Below are 27,095 nucleotides of genomic sequence, written 5' to 3'. Positions count from 1 at the left end.
TTGTTTTCTCACCTGCCCCAGTTCTCACACTGCTCCGCTTTGACATTCTTCTGCTGGCAGATAGGCGTGCATGTACACATAGCCAGGCTCTACCTGTTCAACAACAGAAACACTGTCACACAGGGACAGGAGAGGCCACACAGCGGCTTGGTGGACTGACTGGTGTTTTCTGATCTATCTTAACAGAACCTAAGAAGAGACTGTGCAAAGTGCTGTTTGACTATCAGCCACAGAATGAAGACGAGCTGGAGCTGAAAGTGGGAGACATCCTTGACATCACTGAAGAGGTATTTTTTTAAACACAGTTATTGAGTTCATGAGTGACATGAGAATGCAGTTTCTTGTGACATTCTACACAGGCCTCTACGTGTTTAATTGCTGACCATTTGGCGTGAAGCTAAACAAGATACCAGGACTCTGTGTAATACAACAACAATATTGCATAACACTGACTATTAGCTGCATGTTATTAGTGGTAGTGGCAAGTCAGGACAAGTGACAGGTCTGAGCAGTTGAGTTAGCAGTTGAATAGAGAGAAACATAATGTTTTTAAAAAGCGTTTGACATATTCATAAAGTGGGCTCAGTGCATTCTCCATAGCATCTTCTGACTGTTGACCAGAGAAGCACAGTAGACACATAAATTAATTTGCTCTGCGTGCAGGTCGAAGAGGGCTGGTGGAGCGGCACCATGAACGGCAAATCTGGTCTGTTTCCCTCCAACTTTGTGAAAGAGCTGGATGGCACGGGAGAGGATGGAGAGTCCAACGACAACACAACAGAAGAAACAGGTAGGAGCCAAAACAGAAAACAAGCAGGACTTGCTCAGGAGAGGCGTGTCTGGCTAGACATAATACAAAAACAAAAGTCAGGTGCAGGCAGGTGAGTTTTATGCAGTTCAGCAAAGATGACAACAGCTTACATCACAGACAACTTTCTCTTTTTTCTCAGTCGGGCATTTTTCTCTCCTGAGATACTGCAGAAGTGTTTATGCAAAGCATTTCTTTTTTTAGCATTTTGGTTGTTCATTTAATACCTGCAGAACATCTGATTGTACACACGGTGCTCAACAAGAGGGTTGTCCGAGGCTTTGAGCTGATGCTGGATACGTAGAAGTTGAATAGAAGTCTGACAGGCGAATGAAATATTGGATTCTTTTACCCACTGTATCACCTGTGTTGCATCCTCTGTCCAGATGCAAATGCAGTGGAAAGCGCTGCCACCCCCACCTCACCTCAACCCACCTCAGGGAACGGAGTTATCACTCAGCCCAAGAAGATCCGAGGCGTCGGCTTCGGAGATATTTTCAGAGAAGGGTCGGTCAAACTAAAGGTCCGGCTGCCCAGCACGGAAACAGAGGAGAAGAAGGAGAAAGTAAGTGTAACACATATTCTGAACAGATGTTGTGTGTAACACAAGAAATGTAGTGAAGTATTAGTCACGTGTTGTGGAAGAGTAACAAAGTAATAGCTAGCTACTTTCCTATTTTGACAGTGAATGTGAATCAGCACGTGCTGGTCTCAGAATTCAGCTAGAATAGAGTCTCTTCACCACACACTGCTTCTGTTATGTCTTATTTTAGACCATGATAACAAGTCTTCATTTTGAAAGAAAGCCCTTCAGAAAATTCACCACCGTTTTGTTTGTGCTCAGTTTGGATTTCTATCGCTGCTTCTTCACTTTCTTCTTAAACATTAACATACGAGTCACACAGGGAGGAAACGGATTATAAATCATAACACACTGACACTGCTTAATCAGTGGAGCTCTGTTCTGAAACTCTCCCCTCTTTTTTTTTTCTCTCTCTCTCTTCTTCACAACAGCCCTCTCACTCTCTTTCACCACTAACACGGCTTCTTTCACTCCCTTCTACTCCTCACATGCCACCACATGTCGCATGCTCTCACACGCTCACCTCCACAGCCTTGGATGCCTTCTTTTGGCCTTGAGTGGCCCACACAATCCACTACAGCAGTGGTATTATCAAGGACATGCAGCATCCTGCTTATAACATTTGGATTTCTTTTGTACACCTGTGTGGTACTTTACAGTAGTGAGCAGAAATTCTGTCAGTACCACAGCATTTTACCCACAGTACACCTGTTTGTTTTTTAAAACCTCATTTCCATGTAGTCTGTTTTTTTTTTTTTGTTTTTTGCTTGTGACAGACAAACCAACACCTATATTTCTTCTCTTTCAATTCCGTTATTCTTTCTTTCCATGTAAGTTCATAATTAACAGCATTACTCATGAACATATCCTCTTAATGACATGAAGTCATGTTCAGGTGATCCAGCTGATTTCAGTTCAGACTCGACTGTGTCATGGACAGGACTCCTTTCGGACCACGTGCCTACTCATGTCCAATAAATCATTTCCATCTGTATGGTTTGCTTCATTTTAGCCAATCCCATCATTACCACCTGGCGCAAAGCCCGCCCATTCCCACATGACAGACTTGCAGAAGGTAGATGGAGACAGCAAATCAAAAGGTAAATTACCAACAACACTGTGATGTGTGACAAGTGGAATTAGTTTTACCAGGTCTTTGTCAGTGTGAGAGAAGTGCTTCTTGTAGTTAACATACATTTTATGTTGTTGTTAGTGAATAAATGATATGATATTTACATTTCTAAGAAATATATTGATATATAGACACATTGACTTTATGATAAATCGTAGCCAGAAGCTGTATCATGAAGCGAGATTGGTGACATACGCAGCTGTCTTTGAGGTTAATTGAACTTATCCGGTAAAGAAATAATCTAAAGGCTTAAATATCTCTCATCCTCCACGGAAACAGTAGACATTCATATTTTATTAATAATATATTAATATTAATAATCACTCATATCTTCATAATTTCTCCTTTAACACACAAAAAAGAAAATCCCAATTATTTAAGATAACAATATTGACATAACTTATTTATTATATTCTTAGCTGTACTTTAGTATTTACAAATCTGTCCAAATCTGTTCTAGCAACTTAATCATGTTGTTTAAAGTTCATCCAGTTGAAAACATTTTTACATCTCACTGTGTAGCCAAAGTTTCCCACTGGTAATATTGTTTGATCTAGTACTTCCAGTGTTGGGTTAGGCTAAGTAAAGCCAAATAACCCTAGAAGAGCAAGAAGTTAAACTCGCTTTGTGATACAGTCCGCTGTTTTGGTGTGGTGTGTACTCGGTGTACCTGCTGTAATAACTGTCATTATTTCGGTTTCTTCAGCAAAAGAGTACTGTAAGGTCCTGTTTGCTTTCGATGCCACGAATGAAGACGAACTGACCCTTAAAGAGGGTGAAACCATCCACATCCTGAGCAAGGTAAGCTTCCAGCGACCTGTGTGTTAATGTTGTGATATTAAGTAAGAAGACAAAAGAGCTGGGCTCATTTGGAAACAGTGCAAAAGTAAACAGAATGACTCTCATCTGCGTCATCCACTAAATATAAAACCTGAGAAACAAGAGAACCAGTGAACCAGAGAGAGCTGAACAAACCTGCTAGATTGGTAGTGCTAGCTGCCAGAGGCCTGTCTGAGCCTCACCTGACTGACACAGCCTGAGCACCTGTGGGAAACTGTGTTTTTAGAAATGATTCTTCCTGTCTGTCTAGTCCCACATTTGAACACTTCCAAACTGGATCAAGGACAGTGACAGTCATTAAAATGTAAAATGCACAGTGACATCTCCTGTAGCATACAGAGAAATGTCAATCTGCACATCAGCTGAGGGCGTTTGTCACAGACCTGTCCGCCCCTCTACAAAGTATATTCAGGAAATACAAAAGAGACTCTGCTGATCGAGGGAAATGGTGTCAGGACATCGTAGACACATCAAGAACCTGCATCTTAATTTGTAAACTACTTTTATTTTGAACTTTTGACAACATATAATTTCACAACACAGTAACATCGGAGGCCCTCCCCCACCCATTCCCCAGTGATTTCTGTTTTAGCATGACAAAAAATAAAAAGTAGATTTACTACAATGTGGTTGTCTGCCTTCAAGATGCAAGAGTGTCTCCAGACTCTGACGCTGATTTAGAAAAAGTTCCGATTGACTGGTAGCTGCACTCATGAATACTGCTGTTTATGTCATGTCATAGCAACTAGTACTTAATTTGACATCATTTAGGGATCATCACATATACTGTATGTGGGGCTTGCCCCAGTTTAACCAGTGTCACCATTGAGTTGCTTTGACACTTCTCATGTGCGACATGGTGACGGCTGTTTGTGCAGACTGTGAGACAGGAAGGAGACCTTTTCTTTGTTAGTCTGAGTCGGGTGTTTTCCAGGGTATTCCACATGTCTTCATTTCCTGTTTTTCTTTTTTTTTTTCTCTTTTTTACATATTGAGTCATTTACAACCAAATGGAGTGATTGCCAGGTCACAGTTTTATTCTTAAATCCCCCTTTTTTCTTTGATTGTTAGTATTTTGTTATTTAAATTTTGCATTTTTATTATTTATTAAATTTGTATTTAATCCTGACAATAGGTCCACTGGCAGTCTCACATAGTCATTCAGGGATCAAACAGCCAGTTCATTAGCATACACAGACCGTGGAGTGATTCAGCTCAGCTGCCTCTGAGTTTTTATGACTGGTTGATATTTGATAGGGGAAGAATGTTGACACATTGCTGTAGCACTGCAGGAGTTTTATGGGGCTTTACCACCATCTAGTGGTGAGTGTAGACAAGTGCGTCTAAGTAGAAGAGGAAGGAAGAGTCATATTGTTTTGCTGATTCTTGTTGGAAACTAGAAAAAAAAACTGTCATGTTAGACAGAAAGTAACAAAGCAGGTCACAATTGATCACTAAAACTAAACTTCTCCTAACAGGACACAGGCGAGCCGGGCTGGTGGCGAGGGGAGATCGGCGGCAAAGAAGGCGTCTTCCCTGACAACTTTGTAACCATGATTTCTGATGCAGAGAAGGAGGTGAGACCAGAGAACAACCAAATGCTGCTTAGTAGCTTAATCCAGAGTTGATTAGTTGTTAAAGGGCACTTGTAACTAATTTTCTGTGCGGCAGTTCCAGAGAATGTGAAATAAATCTAAGATGTCTCTTCCAGCCATCATTAATGTTTAATGAAGCTGTTTTTAAAGAGGGTCTTCAGGTCCTGTTAGTTATGCTTGAGCTCACTGTGTGACTGTGTCTATTATGGATGAAGGCTGACATAACAGATTTTAGACCTCCTACTGACACTGGACGTCTTTGTGTCGGTGACAGTACAGCTGTTCAAGGTGTCATTACAGTAGGTGATTTGAGGTTTTTCACTAATTATATTCAACATGTTCTTGTGCTCGTGTTGCAGGCTCCCACGTCGAGAGGTTCACTGAAATCATCACCCAGGCAGGAGCCTAAGCAGGACGCAGAAGAGGTAAGCTTGCTTTAGGTCCGCTCCACAACTACTACAGTATGAGTGTGAGCGATGCTCAGTTAAAGCACTGGATCGTTTTGTGTTAACTCTTGAGGTAACAGGAGCAGAAGATTTCAGTGAGTTACTGCAGATTTAATGTCGGAAGACACATTTTCCGATTCCAGACCTGACCCTGGGCATGAGTTGACCCAGTTCCCAATTTCTATTCAGTATTCTGTATGTGTGACAATAACATTATACTTCAGTGGAACTGAGCACATTTACAATAGGCTCTGATCACATGGTGTGACTTGAACATCTCGGAAGGAAAAAAAGTGTTTTGTGAGGTGATAAGAGGAGTGTGAAGTGTAGTGCGAAATAAAAATAACTTGCGGTTTGTCGTCGTCTGACTTTTCCTGGCTGCCTTTTGGTTTATGTCTGTTAAGACAGAGAACAATTCTTATTAAAAATGACCAAATCAAGTCTTGTAACTTGGGTCACTGAGATATTTTTAAGAAAGTGGGAGGGGTTTGGTGAAGTCAAAGCCCTCACTGGGAATCTGGCTGTTGTTGGACCTGAGGAAGCCTCATTATACTTTAGAAAAAAAGAACTGAAAGTTGATGAACACGGGTCAAATGTTCAGGGACCAAAAGAGGACTTAAACAGACCATCTACTTCCCATCTCTTATTTAACAGGGTCTAAGGCAGACATTTTCCACATTTGATAGTTGTTCTGTGGCTGCACCCAGTTAAATACAGTAACAAGACTAGGTTCATTTCACTCATTTGTTCTCGAGCCACACAATTTGTTGTTACTTTATGCCTGTCAGAGTTCAGTTATTCAAGCTGTGACGCATCTGTCCATGTAAAACATATTTCTCTCATGAGGAATAATTACGTGTTATTTCCATCAGTGTGAATTCATAACAGGAGAAATTCACCTCTCTGGCAAGATGATACTTAATTGTGAACGAAGTTAATTCCTGTGAATACGACTCCCTCTGGGTTCTGTGATGTAATTAGAATGTAAATGGCTTGTTACTTAACGCTGTCAGCCATCAGCCCATAACTGATGATTATTCAACCCACAGGCTCCCTGAAACTATTGGCCACTGAAAGAGATTACAGTAATCCTGATGAAGACGATGGCATCCTTGTTAATAAATATTAAACAGACAAGCTACTTAAATGTTGGACAATAGGAAGGTGGAAAAATGGTTCAAAGGTAGAACCTTTGTGAGCTTTGTTTTGATCAGTTGGACGTGTCTGCTGACTAAAGAACACACAGCCAGGCTGATTTTGTAGAGCACTACAAGAATGGGCCATTGATTCAGGTGCCAGAAATAGAAGAGATTTGGAAAGTGGCAGCGACTACAAGCCTCTGTGCTGTGAGCAGATTCAGTACATGTTACAGTGCAAAATGAACTGTCTCCAACCAAAAACTATAGTGAACTGCTGCGTGTCTAGTGACAGTAGAGTGAGCGCCTTCATTTTATGTTGACGTAACAGAAATACAGTAAGATCACGTTTGATGCTCTTAGTGATGCGCAGTGCTCATTAGAATTACAGCATCTGCTTTTACAGGCCTACAGAGCCAGAAGATGAGGCCACTCGTGCAAATCTCCCCCCACACCAGTACCAAGAATATACAATAGGCAGGTTTCTTTGTGTGGCGCCTTTTAGCAACAAGGACTTTTGAATTGCTTCATACAATATATAACAGAATATGAATACACATAAATGTAAATAAGATTTAAAATGATAAAATTATCTGAATCACTTTTACTTAGGCAAGAAGATCTTCAGCTATTGTCAAACAGCCGTTTCAGTCATTTTACCTAAACTAAGAGGCCACTAATAAGGAACTACAAAATCAAACAGCTGACTTATACAGTCACGTTTTTCAAGTTATCGACCAGACGCCTCCTGTTACTTGTCTGACTGATGCTGCAAATGATGCAAGCAGAATTGTGAATTGTAAAAGCAAAAAAAAAAAAGGAATTTGCATGATTCTGTCTGTATAAACGTGAGACAGCAGTTTTGTAGGTTTTAATCATGGGTATCAGCACAATTTCCTCCTTTAGACCAAAACTAATTAGTTGTCTCTCTTTTTCCCTTCGGGTCTGTGTGTTGGGGTTTCTACATTTGAGATAATAGATATCAGTGTGTGTGTTTGTGTGTTTGTGTAAATGATTCATTGTTACTCTGACCTATTTTTCTTCTCTTTCTCTTTGCTCCCAGAGACCGAAGAAGCCTCCTCCACCAACGAAAAACTTAGGTGAGAAACACTTAACACCTTCCACCTGATTAAATGTTACGGTGCAGCACCATAGATTTTACAGCTGGACACCTTTTATTCAAAGCTGTTTCCCTAAAACTTTCTTTTCTGTTACATTAACAAATACTGCACTGTTTACAACACAGTACTACAAAATACCGTACATTGGTTTATCTAATCCTGATCCTGAGGAAAAATTCCTAGTTCCTCCACCCAAAACATAACAAAAATCTTTATACCTCTTCGGATACAGAAACATTTTTATAAACACTTCTAACTTTCCCTTGACACTTGGTAGACGGTGTGACAGGAACTCATTCCACCACTGTTTTTGTGTATAGAGCAGGCAGACTACTACAGTCAGATACATTTAGTTGGTTCGATGGAACCATCTAGCATGTAAGACCAGTTCTTCCCTGAAGCAAATCAAAATCACCACAAAGTAGCACAAAACCCAGATGAATGCCTCCATGTAATATATAACTCTGCTGTTGATCAACTAATAAGCAGTAATTTCAGGTCAATCTGTCACAGCTCCATAGCATAGGCATCATATATGCATCTTTATTGCATCTTGGGCTTTTAGAGGAAACTGAAGATTATAGTTTATGTAATTTAGATAGAGAGTATTAGCTCTAATGTAAGACATTAAGATGGATTAACCTGTGTTTTATTCTAATACCAGTGGATTGGGACTCTTTTAAAATCCATCAATATTCAACTGCTTGTCTCTTCCCAATATCTGCATCTTTAATGTAGTAGACATTCATTTCAGATTCACAGTGCACAGATGGCACCTTCATTGTAGTATCTAATTATTTATTGTTTTCACAGCATAGATGGTTAGCGAAAACACAAAGACTCATTCTGGAAATGGTTAGTTGAAAGCAAACTCAGATCTGTTAATTATATTATATTAAATAGAGATTGCCGGGTAACAGCCTGTTTAAGAGAATTTTCTTTTTTTGTAGTTATTAAGCAGAAAGGTCGCTCAGCGCACTAGTGCTTGATATCAACACCATCATCAACACTTTGCAAAATGCACACTTGCATTATTGTCCTCCTCTCTGCACAGGAAGTCACAAAATTTGCATTTGTGTCCTTCTACGGCTTTCTGTGGCAGTTTCATGTATATGTGTGTGTGTATGTTACTGTTGCAACGTTGAATGTGTCTGTGCACAGCTTCCTGTGTGTGTGTGTGTGTGTGTGTGTGTGTGTGTGTGTTGAAATTTTTTTTAATACAGCAAATGCCCCACTTCCCTCCTCCCCCCTTAAAAAAACCCCACAGAAAGTGCTGTGTTCTTTGTGCCAGATAAAAGTAGATCTATATATATGTAGGTGTGTGATTGTACTGGTGAAAGTGTGTGTTGCTTCTTATTTTCTGTCGAGTCTTGAATCAGTTGGGTCAGACCGGTGAAGTGACTTTTCTCAAGGCCATGTTTCGTTTTTCAGCGATCAGACCTGAGGTTCCAAGTGCCGACAAGAAGCCTCATCCCATCAAGGCCGAGGACAAAGGTACAGAAGGACACTCTCCCTTTCTTCTTCAAGATGCTGTTGTATTTGCTCTCTTCCTCTTTTTACTGTCAACTCCAGTGATGTTGCATCAAGTGTGCCTCTAGTAACACTCCTTTGAGAATGATGGTTCTGTTGTTTAATGGTGTAATACTGCAGCATGGGGAGTTTAAAGTGCAGGGAAAAAGTGCAAACTGGGTACATCTGAGTTCAACTGTAGAAAAGCAGTACAACTGAGGAATCACCCTTTAATCTTTAACCTTCCTGCGTTTTATTTTTAAATTCTTAAGAGTTCAAAGTGTCCTGATGACACTTAATTATCTTGGAGCGTTTAAACTATTTGTACAGCGTTAACAGTACAGTGAGGTAAAGGGTAGCGGGATTAGCATCACCTCTTCAGGTTCAACGTTTTTGCAGCACAGCCACTTCTGCACAGCTGAGTATGTGTTTTCTTTGTCTATGGGAAATATTGTGGGAGCGCTTCGATCGCAGCTGCTGCAGCGTTTGATGTTTTCACCCTTAGATTGTTCTTTCAGATCTCTGCTTCAGGCTTTTCTGACACACTAAAGTGTTAGTCACAAAGTGCAGATGCATGTGCCCACTCACAATTGGTTTTACCATCAGTTAGCTGGTGCCGCCACCCTCAAAGTCTCTCTGTCTCTTTCTACCTTTAACGAGCGCCCTTTTTTGTTGTTTCTTCTCCTTTTGTTGGTTTGTCAAAATAATCAGTTGCTCTTTCCCTCAGGATTTGTTGTTTTTTTTATTTAGATCACAGAACGTGCATTCCTGTTTTTTAAGATGTTAATCCCTGCTCTCACTCTCAGGATGTTTTAATGGCTCATCATCTCCTACATGACCACTCACACTCTAGCAGATAAAACTAATTGTTATCATTAGATAAACACAGTAATTGGACTGAGTGTTGAGAAAAATTGGAGCTGCAGACAAACGTTATCAGCTGACAAGCTTGTTCAACATCAGTTTGTTTCAGCTTGGTACAAAAATAAAACACAAATGAGTTACCCTCAATTATTGAGTGTAATTAAAAAGATAATTGGAGTAAGGTGAAATTAATTGAGTCAGTTTGGAATGGTTGTAGGAATAAAGGATTGTAAACTCCACTCGTTCTTCTTTGTTTCAGTTGACAAGCCTGGCCCAGAACACAAACAATCCAAGCCCGCAGCACCATTGGTTCCACCCAAGAAGCCGATCCCACCTCCAGGGAAGGCCAGACCAACAAACATCCCACCGAAAAGGCCCGACAAGCCTCTTGTACCCACGCCAAACCTCAAGTAAGTCAATAATCTGTGGCCATTTGTCCGCCTGCCTCTGAACATCACTGATGTTTTAAACCACAAATCTCCAGGGCTTTTCCTGCCATGCAGAACTAGTATAAGTTAGTAAATGCTTTTTCACTATTACAGGCATAATGGAGAGGTGCCTTCTATGCGACCAAAGTCCGACTTCGAGCCATTACTTCCCACCAAACCCAAAACGCTGTCTGGGGACTGGGGTGAGAAGTCCTCAGATACAGGTATGTCAATATGCAAATGTATTTTTCAATAACATAGTGCAATAAGTGAGACTGACTGCTGTTGACTGTCGTTTTAGAATTTCTCTTTGCGTTCCAGCTGGTAATCGAGTTTGAACATTTACAAACATATGCACAAAGTAGCACAAGCAGCTCCAGAGTTGTGATAAAATAATAATAAAATCCCACATAGACCCTGATTCAACTGGTTACAAGCTTTAGTTGCGCACTGACAAAACTACACTTGTACATCAGCTCATCAGCTGCAGCATCTGCTCTACTGTATATACACAGTCAGTCAATTTGAAACCCTTCCCAAAATTAGAAATCAGGGTTAAAAAAAAAATAAGAAAGGTAAGAAAACTGTGACAGGGAGAAGGAGCAGACATCACTGAGTTTCCGAGTTTAGAGGTCGAAGGTTTGAGTAGAAGGGAGGTGTGACATGATAACAGGAGGCACAGGAGAACAGAAAAGAAGTGTGAAAGGGCACAGAGGAAAGACATCTGAGATGGGTTTAATAGAGCCTGAAGATATGTCTTTGGGGAGTTTGATTGTGACAGATGCCTCGTAAAGGTGGTTACAAGCTGCTAAAACCTCACACTGCTCAGCAGAAGCCAGGCAGACACGCATTTGCCACAGACCCTGAAAATTCAATCTCTCCCCCCAGTCACAGGCACCACAGCAGTTTACCTAAGAGTAGGTGTAAAGTTCAGTACATAATGTGTTTCAGTGTTGCATAGTAAAAGGGAATGACTCATTCTTTCCTTTATTTGTTTGCGTATGTACACACTCATAAATAAACTTGTGCATTCACTTGAAATTCACATTCCAAAGACCTATAATGCAGCATTCTTTGTTCTACATGTGCTATCACATTTTACTAATTAGAAAAAAAACAGGAAAACATCTTCATTTAGTGTTAAATACAGTTTTATTTTCAGCCACTAATGATTTACCGCTTTTACTACTGAACACTTTGAACTTGTCTTGCATACAGTTTCATGTTTCTTAAACTCTAAAAGAGCACAATTGCTTCCTTTCCTGTCATGTCGTTCGTATGAAGGTTCAATATTCAGCCCATCATAGACTTAAAGCAGCATTGCACTACATAATTTACCACAGTGTGTAGAGATGTTGTCAAAGTCTGGCTGCTTTGCAAAGATATATGCCTCTAAAAGTTCATGCCAGCAGTAACAGCACTTACAAAGAAAGAGTCAAATGGATTTAATTGGTGAAATAACATGAATTGTGTTTAAAACAAAAACTTATAGCTTTTCTAATTTCCGTATATTCTGTCTTCCATTTATAGTAACACTGCATCAACAAAAACACAATGCCCTTGCTAAATTAACCAATTTAGCACGGTTGTAATTCTTAAGTTTACCTTGTTAAAATGAAAGTGAAATGTATGAGTGAAAATGTATGCAACCAATCCAAAGTGCATCAAGACTTTAGTTACCAACAAATACTATTTACAGTAAGTAGTTGTAACGCTGATCTGAACTGGAATATCAGCAGTTGAGCTCCTTCGTGCCTCAAGTACTTCCACAGACGTAAGTGATGCTTTTATGATGTCGAGAGTACTACAATACTACATGCTGCGGTATGACACTCGAGCAGCATGGTGATAATCCACTTAAATGACCATGTACACTTCAACTCACGCTGGACTGTGGTTAGAATGTGGAAGAGACATGTTTGCAGGACACTTATGGCCTAATAGAGGCTGAGATATTTTGCCCTTTTTAGCACTCCTTTACTTCACAGAGGGAAACAGTGACCACAGACACCTCTCCAGCAGAGGAAATGAAATTGTTAGATGGTACCTAGGTGGCTAAATCGTACATGTACTGGAACATACTTCATACTTGCTAGAACATTTCCCACTTCTAAGAGCATTCAGAATGGTTTGTTTTCTCTTGCACTATCTGCTAATATCATTTGCTGTCCAAAATAAACCCGTACCTGAGCAGTTTGCGACCATTCAGATTGCATTTAAAATAAATTAAATGTGATTAGTGCCACCCCCCATAGTGGGCATTCTCTGAGTCACGGAAGAAATGTTTCACTAAAAAAGAAGCTGCTTATTATTTTCCGTCCTTATCTCCACCTCTCTCATCTGTCCTCAGATCTGATGAGTTTTGATGACTTGTCGTCTTCCTCGGAGAAGCTGAATCACCCCACTGCTAACAGACCAAAGATGCCTGGCAGGAGGCTGCCCGCCCAGTTTATTGGGGGACATTCGGTGAGGACTCTGAAGCACTGTGCACAAGCTGTAGTCACAGCAATGCTGATTTCCGCCTAAGCAGTCATTGTGTGCCTTCCAGCTTTCCGTACTTGACAGTTTTCAGTATTGAATATTACCATCACACGTTTTACTTCAGTTTGACTTATTTCTGACTGTATGTCTTTACATACATCTGGTCTGTTTTTTTTTTTCCTTACTCTCTTCTCAAATTGATGTGCCTCTGACTGGATTTTCCTTAGTCTCTTGTGAACCTTAGCTCTCAGTTCTCTGTAACTCGCACACATGTTTCCATTAGCAGTTGCACCTTCTATTGAAACATGGATCCACAATTAGCACTTTGACAGCTGCTTCCTGACCACATAAGAGGCAGCGAGACCTTCACTCAAAGGAGCCTCTAATCACCTTTCAGAGCAGCGACTTGTGTCAAACTGTCAGTCGACTGCCCTCGTCCAAATAGTTGAGTGATCTTAACTGTTGTTGTAGTTATATCAGGAAATAAAAAAATAAACTAGATTTTTCCTTTTCAGCCCAACAAGGAAGTGAGCGTGGAGAAGTCCTTCAAGATCGATGAAGAGGATTCAAAGGATGCCAAACCAAAGCTAACAGACACCAGAAAGGTAACTTGAAGTGTAAAAGAAAACTGTTTCAAAACAGCGTCATCTTTTGATAACTGGATCGTTTTTGGCACAAGGATTATCTGTAATCTTTGTTTTCGATCACTGTAAGTAACCCTTGGGCCGTGTCTAAAAAGTAAACCACAGCTCATAAAATGTTGAGATAAATTTTTGCCAAGGAACATGAAAAGAATCCTGATGACTATTGGCAGCACATTTCAACAATCCAGTGAAACCTACATAAACTAGCTTGGATCCGATGGGGTCTAGCATATTTGTAAACGTGACAGAACGTGTTCAGATGCTCAGATATGGGCCCACTTGGTGCAAAAGGTGTTGGAGAGATGACATTTACAGATGTCACTGACAGTCTGACCACTTCATGCTGTCACTTTCAATATTAAATCTTATTGTATAAACGAGTTCTCCCTACCAGAGGCTCTGGTTTTACTGGTATAACAGAAGATAATACACGTACTAATACGTAGTTCCTAGTTGGTCATTTCACTTTGAATGCCCCTGAGGTCCGATTTCTTTACTGCAGCGCATTAAAGCTTTCCATAAAGGATGATGTAATGCTTATAACTCAGTGCACCTCTCACGCAATCCATTGTATAGTTTGGACTTGTTAAGTTGGAAGAATCTCGGTAGCCCCATCCTTAACATCCAAGATGGCTGCTCTGTGCATCAACAGTAGTGAAAGCTATAGTAACGTAGTGTTTATTAGCACGTGTGTCTTCTTTGTGTGTAAATCAGTTCAACTAGTATTGTTTTGGTGCCTTGTCACCTGAGTCAGCTCAGGTGTGACATCATTCCTAGCCTCAACCTCTGATGTAAATCTTTTGGATTGATTGTTAATGGCTATGAACGACTAATATCAGCACTATCATTTTTCTGTGGTGTATTTTCTCATGACTGTAGCAACCAGAAAGACTTTCAGTATTTTCACAGAACAGTGCACTTGCTAAGACACAGAATTAACTTGACATTTCATGTACATTTGAATGTCTTAAGTTCAGTCTCATCTGCTTATTGTGTGAGGATATGAAGGTGTGCAAGGAGAATGTTAGCAAAAAAAGTCCTTTTGAAAGACAAGCTGCATAATCGTGTTGTGTAAACCAGCTCTGTGTTATACTACAGTACTATATTTAAATTTCCATCCTTCCTGTTGGTTTCAGTCTCTCTGGATTTAATTTGTGCCTCACCATTAACTTCGCATCTCGACTGCTGTTCTCTGGGGATTCAAGTATTAAAACGACAGGATAAAAGCATCAGATGAACAGGGTTATTTCTGGCCATCAGTCTATACATAGTAAGCCACAGTGACACTGCAGAAATACATTTGGACTTTTACGGTAATATAGAAAACAGATGCAGCTCTTTGTGTTTTGAAAAGAGAGGGTCTAACAGGACGACCCTTCACTGGAGAGTCGAATGTAACAGGTGATGGCCTGCTCTCAGTTTGAGTTTCCACTCAGATTCAGACAGATAAAAGCGTCCTTTGTCATTAGAAGTGTGAGGATCCCTGCTACTCTCTGAGATCATGTTACACTCATGATTCTCTCTAATACTCCTCTTACAAATGTGTGCCTATGGGCTTTCTAATGCTCACTTATAGAAAGAGTAGTGGTTTGTGCTCTCTCAAAACCAAAATGTGCAACATGCCTATTGTAATAGGAATCTAAATCACAGGACAGTGTGGTTCATATGTTTAGGGTCACTTAGTTATGTCCTTGTTTTTTAAAAAAGAAAAGCAGATTCATAACACATCATGATGTCACTCTCATGATGTCATGATGTGTGTCACATTGTCGTCAGACTTTCTCAACATTAAGGCTTTTTACCCACAACACAGCTTCACACACAAACCCAAGCCAGTTAATTTGCACCTTTACAGTCCACACAATACTTGTGTGATAAAAGAAAGCGTGTAGAGAAGGAGATGAACAGAGAGAAAGAGGTAGAGGAGCACCGCACGCTGTTCAGTTTTCCACTTCAGCATTTCAATAATTGCTCTGGATGTTATCTAGTCTGGATTAGTCATGGTCAGTCATGACTAATTAGAGCTGGCTGTTCAGCAGGTGGGGGGGGGGGGGCCTTCCTGTTAAACACAGACACATACAGAGCAGTCAGAGCAAAGTCTGACTCGAAGCTCTCATAACCCAGCAGATCAGACAGAACATGAGCTCGCGAGTGTGCTTCACCTCACTCTCTTATTGATTCAAAATGAGCTTCTGAGCCAGTGAAGAGTACTAGAGAGCAGCTGCGAATTTGGTGGTGGGGGAGGACTCCAGATGTGAACCAAAGAGACCCAGACAATCTCACATGGCTTATTATTCTCAATCCTTTTATCTTCATAGCCTTCCACAAACACCTCAACCCAGTCGCCGCCTCCCAACAAGTCTGCCACGGTCAGCGCAGAGAGCAAACCCAGCTCCGCGTCAGCCCCAAGCTCAGATGGCGTCTCTCAGAGCAGCAAGGCCCGGACGGAGCCCGAAGAGCCAGCTTCCCAGCTGGAAGAGCTGAGGAGCCAGATGAAGGAGCTGCTGGTGTCAGTGGAGCTGCTCAAAAGCCAGCAAACGTAATGAGACTCCATGTGCATGAGAACATGCTGGTTTAAACATGAGTGTAGAAATAGAAAAGCACAGAAGGACAGAAGCTTATGGAAATATTGCTTTCCATTCACAAAACTATTTGCCTCAGACTTTTAATGAAAATTTTTCTATCTTCGAACAACATACAGTAGTTAGATGATGAATGCTGCAGGGGTATACACGTGTTAATGTGTGTATGTGTTCATTAATTTCCAGGAAAGAGATAGCGGCGCTACGAGAAGAGCTGGATGAGGAGAGGCAAAGGCGCGTGGCCCTGCAGGTAACATCAATCCCTACAGCAACACATGCTGAGCTGTCTACATTCATTACTGTCTTTAGTTTAGCCAAATATGGATGCTGTTTGTTCACACATGAAGAAGTGAAGAAGTGCACACGGGCAACTCAACCTATAAACAAGTCAAATGATTCATGGACACCATTGCTCCTTCAATGTATTGCCTTTGTGTCTGTCCTTTGTCCTAAAGGGCACTACTGCTGTAGTAGATCATTTTTACTGATCAGTGTTCTATAACTCACTTAGCTTTAACACCTGCTCACCTGTCTGTGGCTTGCACACAATCAGCGTCCATATGCAGAGTTCTCCACCACTGCACCCCCCAGCAGCAGTGACTGATTTGACTCATGACATCTCTGCACATCTGCATACCTCTGTCCTCACAGGTGGAGGTAGAAAAACTAAAGCAGACCATCCAGTCGACGTGAAGCCTGAGCCCCGATCAACAGCGAGCCTCGAGGTCAGCTGCCGGACCTGTCGACCAAGCGGAGAGCGGCAGGGAGGTGACGGACGGAGATTAGAAGAGAATGGAGAGAGCGTGGGGAATCTGTGGAACCAGCTCGAGCACAATCCTTTTTTTAGTGACATACAGAAAGAAACTTTCCCCATATTTGTAAGATTTACATTTTGCACATATAATTTTTTTTCAAGCTAGATGTAATTAAATTACAGATGTATGTTTCTCTTTTTTTTTTTCTTTTCTTTTTTTTATTTTGCCAACTCAAACACACACACACACAGAAAAAAAACAAACTGAGGCCTTACTTCAAACTGCTGCGCTGGACTCTGCTGCTCACACTGTCTCCCCTTCACCCCGGCAGTTCCTCGAACTCCTCAGGGAGGAGGTTCGCTCTCAGTACTACTGACTTTGTATGAACCGGGGGGAGGGGGCTTGTTTCCTCGCTTCATGTTCTTTCTCTTCTTCCCCTTCTACTTCTTCTTCTTCTTCTTTTATGTTGCACAAAAAGTTGATTTTTAAAAACTAAAGAGAATGTTTAATTTCAGTCAACATCGTTTCTTTCTTCCACATCACTTGTGAACAGAACTCCACTCCCAACGGCAGCAGCAGCTTCAGAGAGTGCGTTATCATCTTCTATCGTCTTTGTCTATATATTTTTTAATGTTTTCTAGCATTCCTATCCAGGGTAACACTACTGTGCCTGTTTAAAAAGAAAAATCTATCTAAGTAATGGAAGCTTACATGTACCATGATGGTGTCTGGAAAATCTGCAGCATGTTATTGTATATCACTATTTTTCATATGGACTGACATGCCTCGTCAGATGCTATATAGAGGACCTCTTCTTCTCTGCTTATTTTTATTTGTTTCCTTGTTTGTTTGGTCAAACTGTTAGATCCACTTGGAATGTTCTGACGTCTAGCTAGGAAGTCTGCAGGCGATGCAGACAGCACCCATATGCAAAAACAACCCTTAGGAAAAAAAAAAAAAAGGTGGCGTTGTGTTCTTCCATTAACAAGGTTGCTGCACATTGGCATGTTAAGGACAGAATGGCAGCTCAACAATCTGCAACCTGCTCTCTTGTTGTTTTTTTGTTTTTTTTTATCTAACCATTATCTCTTTCCCTACATTCCCCTCTCACATTCCAAGTACGCATGCTAAGCTAACTGGAAGCACACAGCAGGCGAAAGACTCGATGAGGAAATGAACCCATTCTAACTCTGCTGGAGGACACTTAAAGCCCTTACGTGGACAGTGTTTTTTTACTGTTTTTAGGAGATGATAGAAGCGTTGGCATTATTCTCATGAGATTTAAGACTGTTCTGGTGCTAACTGGTGCGGTCTGTGTGTCTGGCACTGTGTCGTTTTAGCCACACTAGCGTCAGAGTTGAGGAGCGTTGTCGATGGATTTGTCGGCCTGCTGCTTCGGTTCAACCTGAGATGAAGCCGAACTGATTGGATGGATTGCGATGAACTTTGAGACAGACACTTGTGATCCCCAGAGGATGCATCTTAATGAATGTGAGATTTCTCTGACGACCATTAACAAGTCAAGCTTTTGTAATATCTACTGAAATACCCATATCATACTTTAATCTAGTTATACACATAAGCTTATCAGATTAAACACTCACTGGGCACTTTATTAGGTACGCATGTACAAACGAACACAATCAAATGCAGCAGCTCTGCTGTGAAGGATAGCATTGCTCAGTTTCTGTTGAAACTATTAATTGTGAGTTTAATATGGAAGTAATAGTGTGTGTTGGAGTTGGACTGCAGTGCATTACATGAGGTCCTTGTGGCCCCTGTTTACATAAATGATGGGGTCAAAACATTAGGAGGCGTGACCCAACACAGTGTTCGGTGAGTGTATGGCAGTATCCCTAACTATCCCCATTATTAAATTATTCAAATTGGAGAATAAGTTTCACCCCAGACTGAGAAGCGGTGTGTGTCGCTGAGCTGTCTGCTTGAAGGTTTCACCTCAAACAGGGCGTGGTAGGATTTTATAGGGTAGGGGAGGATTAAATCTGTTCCTTTTAAAGCCCTCACTGTATCACATTAAGTAAGTCTGTCGCCATTGTGTCATTTTAATTGCGATGTAAGGACAAATCAGCAGACAAACATCGCACTGGTATCATACAGCACAGCCAGCGGTGCAGATATATTCACTAGTAAAAGTGTTTGTTCCAACAAATCAGAGAAGCCCAATTATTTCTGACAGTTTTATACTTTGTGCTTATTGTCATTTCATACCACCAATAGCTTAGGTGTTGGTATGAGCAGTGGATTGCGCAATGAAGGTCAGGTCTGGATCAGCTTGTTCATACTTCTCCGCTCTTTTCTTCTGTTACCATGCTGGAAACAGAAGCTTTCAATCATTCTGCCCGTGTTAATGCTCTCAGGTGGATAGTTTACAGTGAAAAATACACTTCAAAGTGCTTCTTTTAAATCGCACTGTTTCAAAAACATATCTCTGGAATATGTTTAGTCCATTACACAAAGCACAGTCACACATAAGGGCTTTAAGATGAAGCTCATGAACAGAGAATACTGTAAATGGGGTTGACTGCTGCTGGATTTCCCCGATTTCTTCCCAAAAGCATTGTCGTCAGCACAGAACTACTGCTACACACCAGGACACTAATCCTTCTACTAACACTGGGGTAACTGGATTCTTAGCAATGGGTGCGGAAATGTAGAGTCAGAAGAGTGGAAAGCCTCTCTCCGTGTAGTGGACGGAGCAGTTCTGTGGTGATGGTCGGCTTATGTCGAGATGCTTTTAAGAACCAAGTGGAACCGCACTCTGGCCTCGGCACGGGTCAGAGTGTTGGGCACAGCCGAGTTTATTGCTGAGTCAAATGTTCTGTAACTGTTCCTGCTACTGTGTACCACAAACACAAATGCTGGTTGTTGTCAGTTCTGCTATATATTTTTTTTTTCTAACTTCAGATATTTTTATAGCTATCTCACAAATGTCTTAAAGAAGCTTAACTTTACTCTGAAATCATCCTCAGGCTCCGTGTTTCTTCACGTGTGTTTGCACGCTTTTGCTGGTGTCTGCTCGCTAAACGGCATCCAGCACACCGTACATCTGACCTTACCGAGCGTGGCACTCGTGCAGTATGTCTCTGATGCAAAGCAAGCCTCCTTTTAGCACACGGCTCTTTACCAATGTGGCTGGACAATAAAATAAGGTGACAGCTCTTTGTGTGTAATGTCTGTAAAACAGCTTAACTTCCATATATTGTACATTCCAGAGTTTGACACCAAGAAAATAAGAAATCTGTGCACATTTATAACATATTTTCAAGTGATTTTGTTTACAAGAGCTGTATCCTTGCATGAGCTGAGATTCTTTCCAAAATTGAATAAATATCTTTATTTACTGTCTAAGACTCTCTTCCTTTTTTCTCTTCCTTCTTTGCCCTTTGAGATTGTGCACCACTTAAAAGTTTGGACATGAGCGCCACAACCTTGAAGCAACCTTTTCATACTTTTAATTCCTAAAAACTTCCTAAAAGCATTGTTGGAAACATTGATTGGAAAATATTGACTGTTCAGAGGAGCCAGTGAGTTTCAAAGTAAATTCAGCGAACAGTGAAATTCTCCCCGGGTGACGTGCTCCATCTAGTCCTGTTTTGGACTTCTGTGGAGCTCTGTGTTTGTGTATAGACTGGATGCGTGTGCTCTCTACTCTAAACCAGTCAAGTTGTACTTGACATGCATGTGAATTGGACTGATGGACAGACGAGCTGAGAACATGAATGCAGAGTGTAAACGAGAGTGAACCAGCTGCAGTCAAACCTGCATAATGAATGTTTTCATGAACCTTTGTGAAATGGGAGAGTTTCTATTGTGTGGGATGTTTCCAGCAAGTACGTCTTTCTCAAAATAAAGACAGATCTCAATAGTTTTGTCACATAGAGCACAAACATACATGTAACCACCATTTTAATCATTGTAGGCATTTTCTGCCAAAGAAATTGGTCCAATTTAACAACTGATTAAAATGTGGTTCTCTTAGTGCATCAAAAGCCACGAACTGAGACATTTACTGAGTATTGTAGAGTTTATCTAACTCTCTTTTTTTTCTAGTTTCAAACTTTGCTTCCACGTTGTGCGGTGCAGTTATAGCATCTCTCTATTTTTTATTAAACGTCCTGCTCCCTGCCAGGCTGTCAACTTCCCCTTCAATTTTCACTCCTGCTGTGTTCTTTTCACTGGCTCCAGATGAGGTGCAGTTGTAATATTTAAAGAAAGAGAGGCTCCGACTGTTTCAGTTCGTTCTGGGCTCGTTTCGAGGAGGACATGGATCGATCGTTGGCTCAGAGGACCCTTAAATCTGTGCATCTGTGAACTGATGGGAAGCAAAAAAAAAAAAACCTTCAACTTTAATGTTGTCACAAAAATGCAGCCATGGTAAAGTCAGCTTTAGCACCAGCATCTGTGCCCAGAGTCTCTCATAATCTGTACAGCATGCAACAAGTTATCAGTACATTATTATTACTGATCTAATATGATAAAATGGATCAGAGCAAGCGCTCAGTATAAAACTATATTCAGGAGAACACACACACACATTCCGGAACAGTTGTCATAATGGTTGGACATCAGTACCAAAGAATACTCAGGGCTTCACTCTCAGTCAGACAGGAGCTCTGAACACTACAGATCTCTCTGAGCCGAAAAGACTTAAACTACATTTGTACTTTTCTTTCTACTCACCAGAAGAATCGTTTCTACAAAGGACGACAAGGTGAGCTAGTTTGTTCCACTGACTGGTGATCAAACACCGTGTCTCCTGCCAGTTGTCAGTGACTCTGGACAACTCTGGCTTGTTTTGTCTGTTTTAGCTATACTTTTATCTTAGCTGGTTACACGTTTGTTCAAATTTACGTAGGGGCAACAACAGTATAAAGATTGTGAAGGTTTTGTGGAGAATGAACAAACAAGCTACCTGTTTACACATTAAACAACCATTTACAGTCAGACCAATATGGAAATCATGCATCTTTTGTTCTTTTAGCCCTCTTTAGTCTACCATGTCTTTAATATTTTGAAGTGTCTGCTGGTAATTTTATTGTGGAACGACTAGTTTGAACTGATGTTTGCTTCATGTTACAATTATAATATAGCAGCTTTGCATTTTTACATTTAAAAGCCAAAGTGGTTTTAAAAATGGTTTGGTTTTCTTTGTTTATTTCAGATTTTGAGGAACAGCAACATGGCAGGACCTATGACACCAGTCCAGGACGGACTAAAGAGTCCTCAGACACCTGATACTCTGCATGTTGACCTGCCACCTGCTGATCCACATGACGTCATTCTTAACATCAGTAAATTTCTACTACAAATAACGACAGAGTAAGTGCTGCGGCTTCAAATACAGCATTTACAAGTATTTTATGACAAGATATTTAGTTCAGAATAAATATCTATTGTGTAAAAAGGGTAATACTTAAGATTTCGTACAGTACTGTGCTGTGTTGAGTTGGAAATTGACTTAATGCATTGATTTTTTCCCCCTACAGGCAGTGGGAGTACCTGTCGCAATCACGCTTGTTCTGTGATTTACTCATTTCCATGGCCTTCTCTTGCATGGATCTTATCCAGACGTTTGCACAGGCCATCCTGGATGTGATTTTGCCACAGGTCCACACACACATGAGAACCCATGGCACCTTTTCTCCAACCATCCTTGGTGTAACTGAGGACCGGATCCAGGCCTACATGGGGTCTTCCATCGGGCAGGCGCTCTCTAGCTGTCTGCGGTTCAATGTGCAGGATTTACAAGACACAAAGTTATTCTGTGAGTTACTTTTCAAATACATCTCACAGTCGGTCAATGCAGTCCTGGCTTTGACAACTCAGACTCCCATCCTGGAGTCCAAAGTTCCAGTGATATTCGTCAGTGGCTGTGTGTCTTATAATAGAGACCTTAAATGTATGGTTTCTCACATGGCCTTTATATTGCTACAAGCCCTCAATCCTCAGCCAGACACTGTTGCAATGTGCAACGACATAAAATCCCCCTGGTACAATTTTAATTCAAGACGTGACTTAAAGAAAATGGTAAAGACTTACATCACTCGTATGGTCAGAGTCCTAAGGAGCAGCCAGCGTGCACCCTCCAGAGTTAGCTCTGACAACCAGAGGGATATCTGTATTAGAGTTGGCACAAACGCCAAACTTTTGACTGTGGAAAAGAGTAAATCACAGCAACAGAAGTCCACCAAGGATTCCTTTAGTGGCTCAGATTTCATACCGGGTGCTGTACCTGACAAATCTGGATCCACTAGTGAAAGCTCTCCTTTCCTGTTAGTTACAGTAATTGGAACAACGGAGAATGATCTATTTAGCGCAATTATGGAAAACCAGACAATCACAAACTTAGCTGATGAGCTGGTAGAAGCTTTTTTGAACGATTTGGGCGAGGTGACGGAGACGGTGGCTGAGCAAAACACTGCCCTGCAGCTAGATGACGTTGACAAAGAGAAAATAAGAACATTCACAGACAGAGTCTTTGAGTTGGTAATGAGTGGGCATGACTACCAGGTCCCGCTAGTGCCAGCTCAAAGACGCATGTGTGAAACTGTGACCTATAGAAGGCTAAGGAGATGGGACATCACCGACCTAGGAATCATCACTCACACCCTTTACTTGAGGACAGAGGAGGTTGTGACACGCTGTGTTGTTGATGTTCTCCTGTGGCAAACACTAGGTTATTCGGGGCCCGATTATCCATCTACATCCTCCTCTTTATCCACTGCTGCTGAATTATTTCTACGAAGAGATGAAGCCGGAGACCTGAGTATCTCATCACCAGAAGAGAATATTTCTACTGACAGTCTTTCAAGGCAGAGTCAAATTTCTTATGCCACATTCAGTGATGACTCGGAGTCAATAGAATCAAACTTGCTGGAAAACGTTTTGCTAGGATCCCTGGTGACCCAGCTGGTTGGAGAGATGCTCATAATCATGGCCATTAGAAACACCGCCATACTTTTAGACCTAGTACCAAGAATAAGGCAGCGCCTTCACCAAATTGGCCCCATGATGTACCACTTTTTCCATGCTTCCCTGATGGGTCAAAGGTATAATGACATTATTCAGGCCACCTTCACCAACCTCCTGCTGGAGTTTGCTTCTCTACAAGAGATGCAGGAAGCAGTATTGGCAAGGGATCCCAGCTTTGAGGAAGCTATGGTAACAGCACTGACCAAACAGCTGAGTATTCTCTCTGAAACTGCTGAGTCAGATGATGACAAGAAGACAACCTGCAGTCTCTTGAAGAAAGTGAAAACATTGTGCTGCAAAACAACTTCTATCAAACCCAGCAGGGCCACCACTAACATCTCTCCAATCAAAAAAGGAAGGACTACCGATGAGAACGACAGTGAGCTGGAAGGTACATAACAGATCAGAGCAACACAGAATCTCTGGATTAGCTATATAGTGTTATTTTAATAGAAATAAGTTATTGATGATCTTGTTTTTCTCTGTTTTAAACAGAACACTTTAGGAAAGAAAAGCAAACACTCATGCACAGGACTGCTGCCTGCTTCAGGAGGAAGTGCTCTACCTTAAGGAAGAGATTTTCCACCATTAGCAGAGCAGTGTACAGACCATTTGTCGCTTGCTTTAGCCCAGAGAGCGAGTAAATGTCCGGCAGAGACAGGACTCTGGCCCTGCATGTGCGTGCGTGTAAAGTTTAAAGCTCACCGGAAGACCTACAAGAAGAGAAGAGGAGGACCAGACCTACAAGAAGAGAAGAGGAGGACCAGATTCACAAAAAGATCAGGACCAGACCCGCTGGAGGAAAGAAAGGAGAAGCCCAAGGCTGTGTGTGTGTGTGTGTGTGTGTGTGTGTGTGTGTGTGTGTGTGTGAGAGAGTAGTTGGTGACTCTGTCAACCTGCAGTGTTGTCTGTTGCATTGTGTTTCTGTTCTTTTCTCTCTCCTCTTTCCACTCACCCCAACCGGTCGAGGCAGATGGCCGCCCACCCTGAGCCTGGTTCTGCTGGAGGTTTCTTCCTCTACAGGAAGTTGTTCCTCTCCACTGTCGCCTGGTGCTTGCTCACGGTGGATTTGTTGGGTTCGTCTCTTTTAAGGTTTTTGTCAGGTCTTCACTTTATGGGGTTTTTAATTAAGGGGTTTGGGATCATTTCTGTTGTAATTTGGTGCTTTATAAATAAATCAAAAAAAAAAAAGAATTGAATTAAAAACTAAATTGAATCAATTGTGATTTGTCATCCATGCTGTGTCTGTAATGCGTTTGTATTGGTTTGTATGTCTTTATACAAAATTAGCATGAAAGATCTATCACATATGTCGTCTACTGCTGTTTTAATATATGCCTCTGTAGCTTTGCTCTTGATGACTGAAACCTGGATTTAATTACCTGTTCAATTTATAGTAACAATAAAAAACAAATTAAATCTAAATGTAATAAAGTTGCCAGGGCAACCGTCGGTTAAAAACGGGAGCTAGCTACAGCTAAGTGACAAAGCGTTGATGGTGTGAGAGGATCTATGTGAGTTTTTCACTGTAGAAGGAGCGAGGAATGAAAATTAATAGTTTAAACAGCAGAGTGGTGAAATAAATTAAAATCTCCATCAATTCACAAAAATAAATCACTCTCACCTTAGCGTCACGTTGTCCAGCGATGCCCAACATTATGCTAACTTGGCTATCGTTTAAACCCTCAGCCAACCTTAGCAAGCTAGCTCGTTAGCTGGCTAACACATTAGCGCTGTATGTAGTAAACAAAGCTAGCATTAGCTTGCGTTAGCTTTTTTTTTTTATATATCGTAAGCTAACCTGCCCGTTAGCTTCTGTTAGAACGTAGCTGCTCGTTTCTTTCCTATAACGAGCTAATGAAGCACATGTCACCTTAAAACAAGGACAGTGTATATTTTCTATGTGGATATTGGACTAAGAGGAAATATGGGACTTGCTGCGTTTCCAGCAGAATAAAAGCAAAGTCTGACAGCAGCTAGTGTCTTCAGACATTTACATGATGCATAGATTAGCATTAGCTCTCTCTCTCTCTGTCTCCTTCGGAGCATTTCTTTTTTTTTATTTTACAGTTTAGCACTTTAACCGTAACCCTGTATAACATATAACTACTGCAAGTCAAACACAGTAAATCTACAAAAGTGACAATCTGCTTTGTTTACTGAGGAACTGAACTTAAAGATATGAACTTCTGTACTTAGCAGTGGTCTACAGTGACTTCCTGCAAATCTGCAATGAGAAGAAGATCAAAACATTTCAGTTATTAAGTGTTATTAAAGTGTTTTTTTATTATTATTTGGTGCGACTTACACACATACACTTAAATTCCTGAGCGGAGTTTGTGGGATGTTGGCCTTGCTGTGCGAGCCGTGGAGGATCCCGACAGTTTGAAGGAAGAAGCTGCTGCAGAAGTGGCTCTGTGTGATGAATCATCATCATCATCATCATCATCATCATCATCATCATGCTGTAGTTATGTAGTTATCCGATTGTCAATTTAGCTGCGCCTGGGGCGATCAATTACTAAGAAACGGGAAACGTGGGCGTTCATGGAAAGGGGACAGACCGTTATTAGAGGCGACAAAAGTTTAGTCAAGGAAAAGTCATTTTCGTGAAAAGACTGAATGTTATGTGAGTGTCAGATAGGCAGAGTGAACAAAAAGAGGAAATGCTACAACCTTCTGCAACCATAACCCTCCAATTTGGATGTGGATTTCTAATTTGACTGAAATAACTAACTGTTCTCAAACAGGATGCTGAGAGAGGATGCTTTTCTATTCGACTCCTGCACCCAGGCGCTGTGTTAATGCAGTAAAGTGATACGGCTGCTCCACTCAGGATGAGTGGAACACCATCAGACCTTTTGGTACATGATTATTTTCAGCACATCTACCTGCAGGTCTGATCTGCACACAGGCCAGTTTGGCTCCTGGATTCTTTTATTACTGAGTCGTGCTGACACAAGTAAGGTCTTCCCTGAAAAGGACGTGAGCATATGTTGCTCTTAAACCTATATACAGTGGCAAGAAACGGTATGTGAACCTTATGTGAAATGCTGTGATTTTCTGCATTAATGTGAATAAAATCTGATCTGATCTTCATCTAATTCACGAGTATTAACAAATATGATGTGCCTAAAATGACAACACAAATACAATTCTGATCTTTAATGTCTTTATT

At 41.1% G+C, this 27,095-nt stretch overlaps 2 protein-coding genes across 2 annotated transcripts in view; both read left to right on the top strand.

The window, feature by feature from the left end:
• Positions 1–17,844, top strand: part of cd2ap (CD2-associated protein) — a 35,035-nt gene extending 17,191 nt beyond the window's left edge. The window contains exons 4-19 of the mRNA XM_026340640.1: positions 187–287; positions 664–790; positions 1,195–1,373; positions 2,404–2,491; positions 3,230–3,324; positions 4,842–4,940; positions 5,318–5,383; positions 7,604–7,640; positions 9,093–9,155; positions 10,294–10,444; positions 10,577–10,686; positions 12,813–12,928; positions 13,459–13,548; positions 15,906–16,126; positions 16,356–16,419; positions 16,821–17,844. Coding sequence (XP_026196425.1) covers positions 187–287; positions 664–790; positions 1,195–1,373; positions 2,404–2,491; positions 3,230–3,324; positions 4,842–4,940; positions 5,318–5,383; positions 7,604–7,640; positions 9,093–9,155; positions 10,294–10,444; positions 10,577–10,686; positions 12,813–12,928; positions 13,459–13,548; positions 15,906–16,126; positions 16,356–16,419; positions 16,821–16,862 — 1,649 coding nt within the window. The 3' untranslated portion in view covers positions 16,863–17,844. The remainder of the gene's footprint in view (positions 1–186; positions 288–663; positions 791–1,194; positions 1,374–2,403; positions 2,492–3,229; positions 3,325–4,841; positions 4,941–5,317; positions 5,384–7,603; positions 7,641–9,092; positions 9,156–10,293; positions 10,445–10,576; positions 10,687–12,812; positions 12,929–13,458; positions 13,549–15,905; positions 16,127–16,355; positions 16,420–16,820) is intronic.
• A 4,630-nt stretch (positions 17,845–22,474) lies between these two features.
• Positions 22,475–25,052, top strand: LOC113149445. Its single transcript, XM_026341576.1, has 2 exons — positions 22,475–24,308; positions 24,413–25,052. The coding sequence occupies exons 1-2, from the start codon at positions 22,484–22,486 to the stop codon at positions 24,559–24,561; spliced, it is 1,974 nt and encodes a 657-aa protein (XP_026197361.1). The 5' UTR covers positions 22,475–22,483; the 3' UTR covers positions 24,562–25,052.
• The last annotated feature ends 2,043 nt before the right edge of the window (positions 25,053–27,095 follow it).

The sequence above is a fragment of the Anabas testudineus genome, chromosome 24 (assembly GCF_900324465.2).
Source record: "Anabas testudineus chromosome 24, fAnaTes1.2, whole genome shotgun sequence".
Taxonomy (NCBI): Eukaryota; Metazoa; Chordata; class Actinopteri; order Anabantiformes; family Anabantidae; genus Anabas; species Anabas testudineus.
This window is presented reverse-complemented; position numbering and strand designations above follow the sequence as displayed.

Excerpts from the sequence above, each read along its gene's own strand:
- LOC113149445 (XM_026341576.1), top strand. The coding sequence starts at position 22,484 with ATGGCCTTCTCTTGCATGGATCTTATCCAGACGTTTGCACAGGCCATC. Across the intron at positions 24,309-24,412 it reads GAACGACAGTGAGCTGGAAG|AACACTTTAGGAAAGAAAAG; the intron begins GTACATAACAGA and ends TGTTTTAAACAG.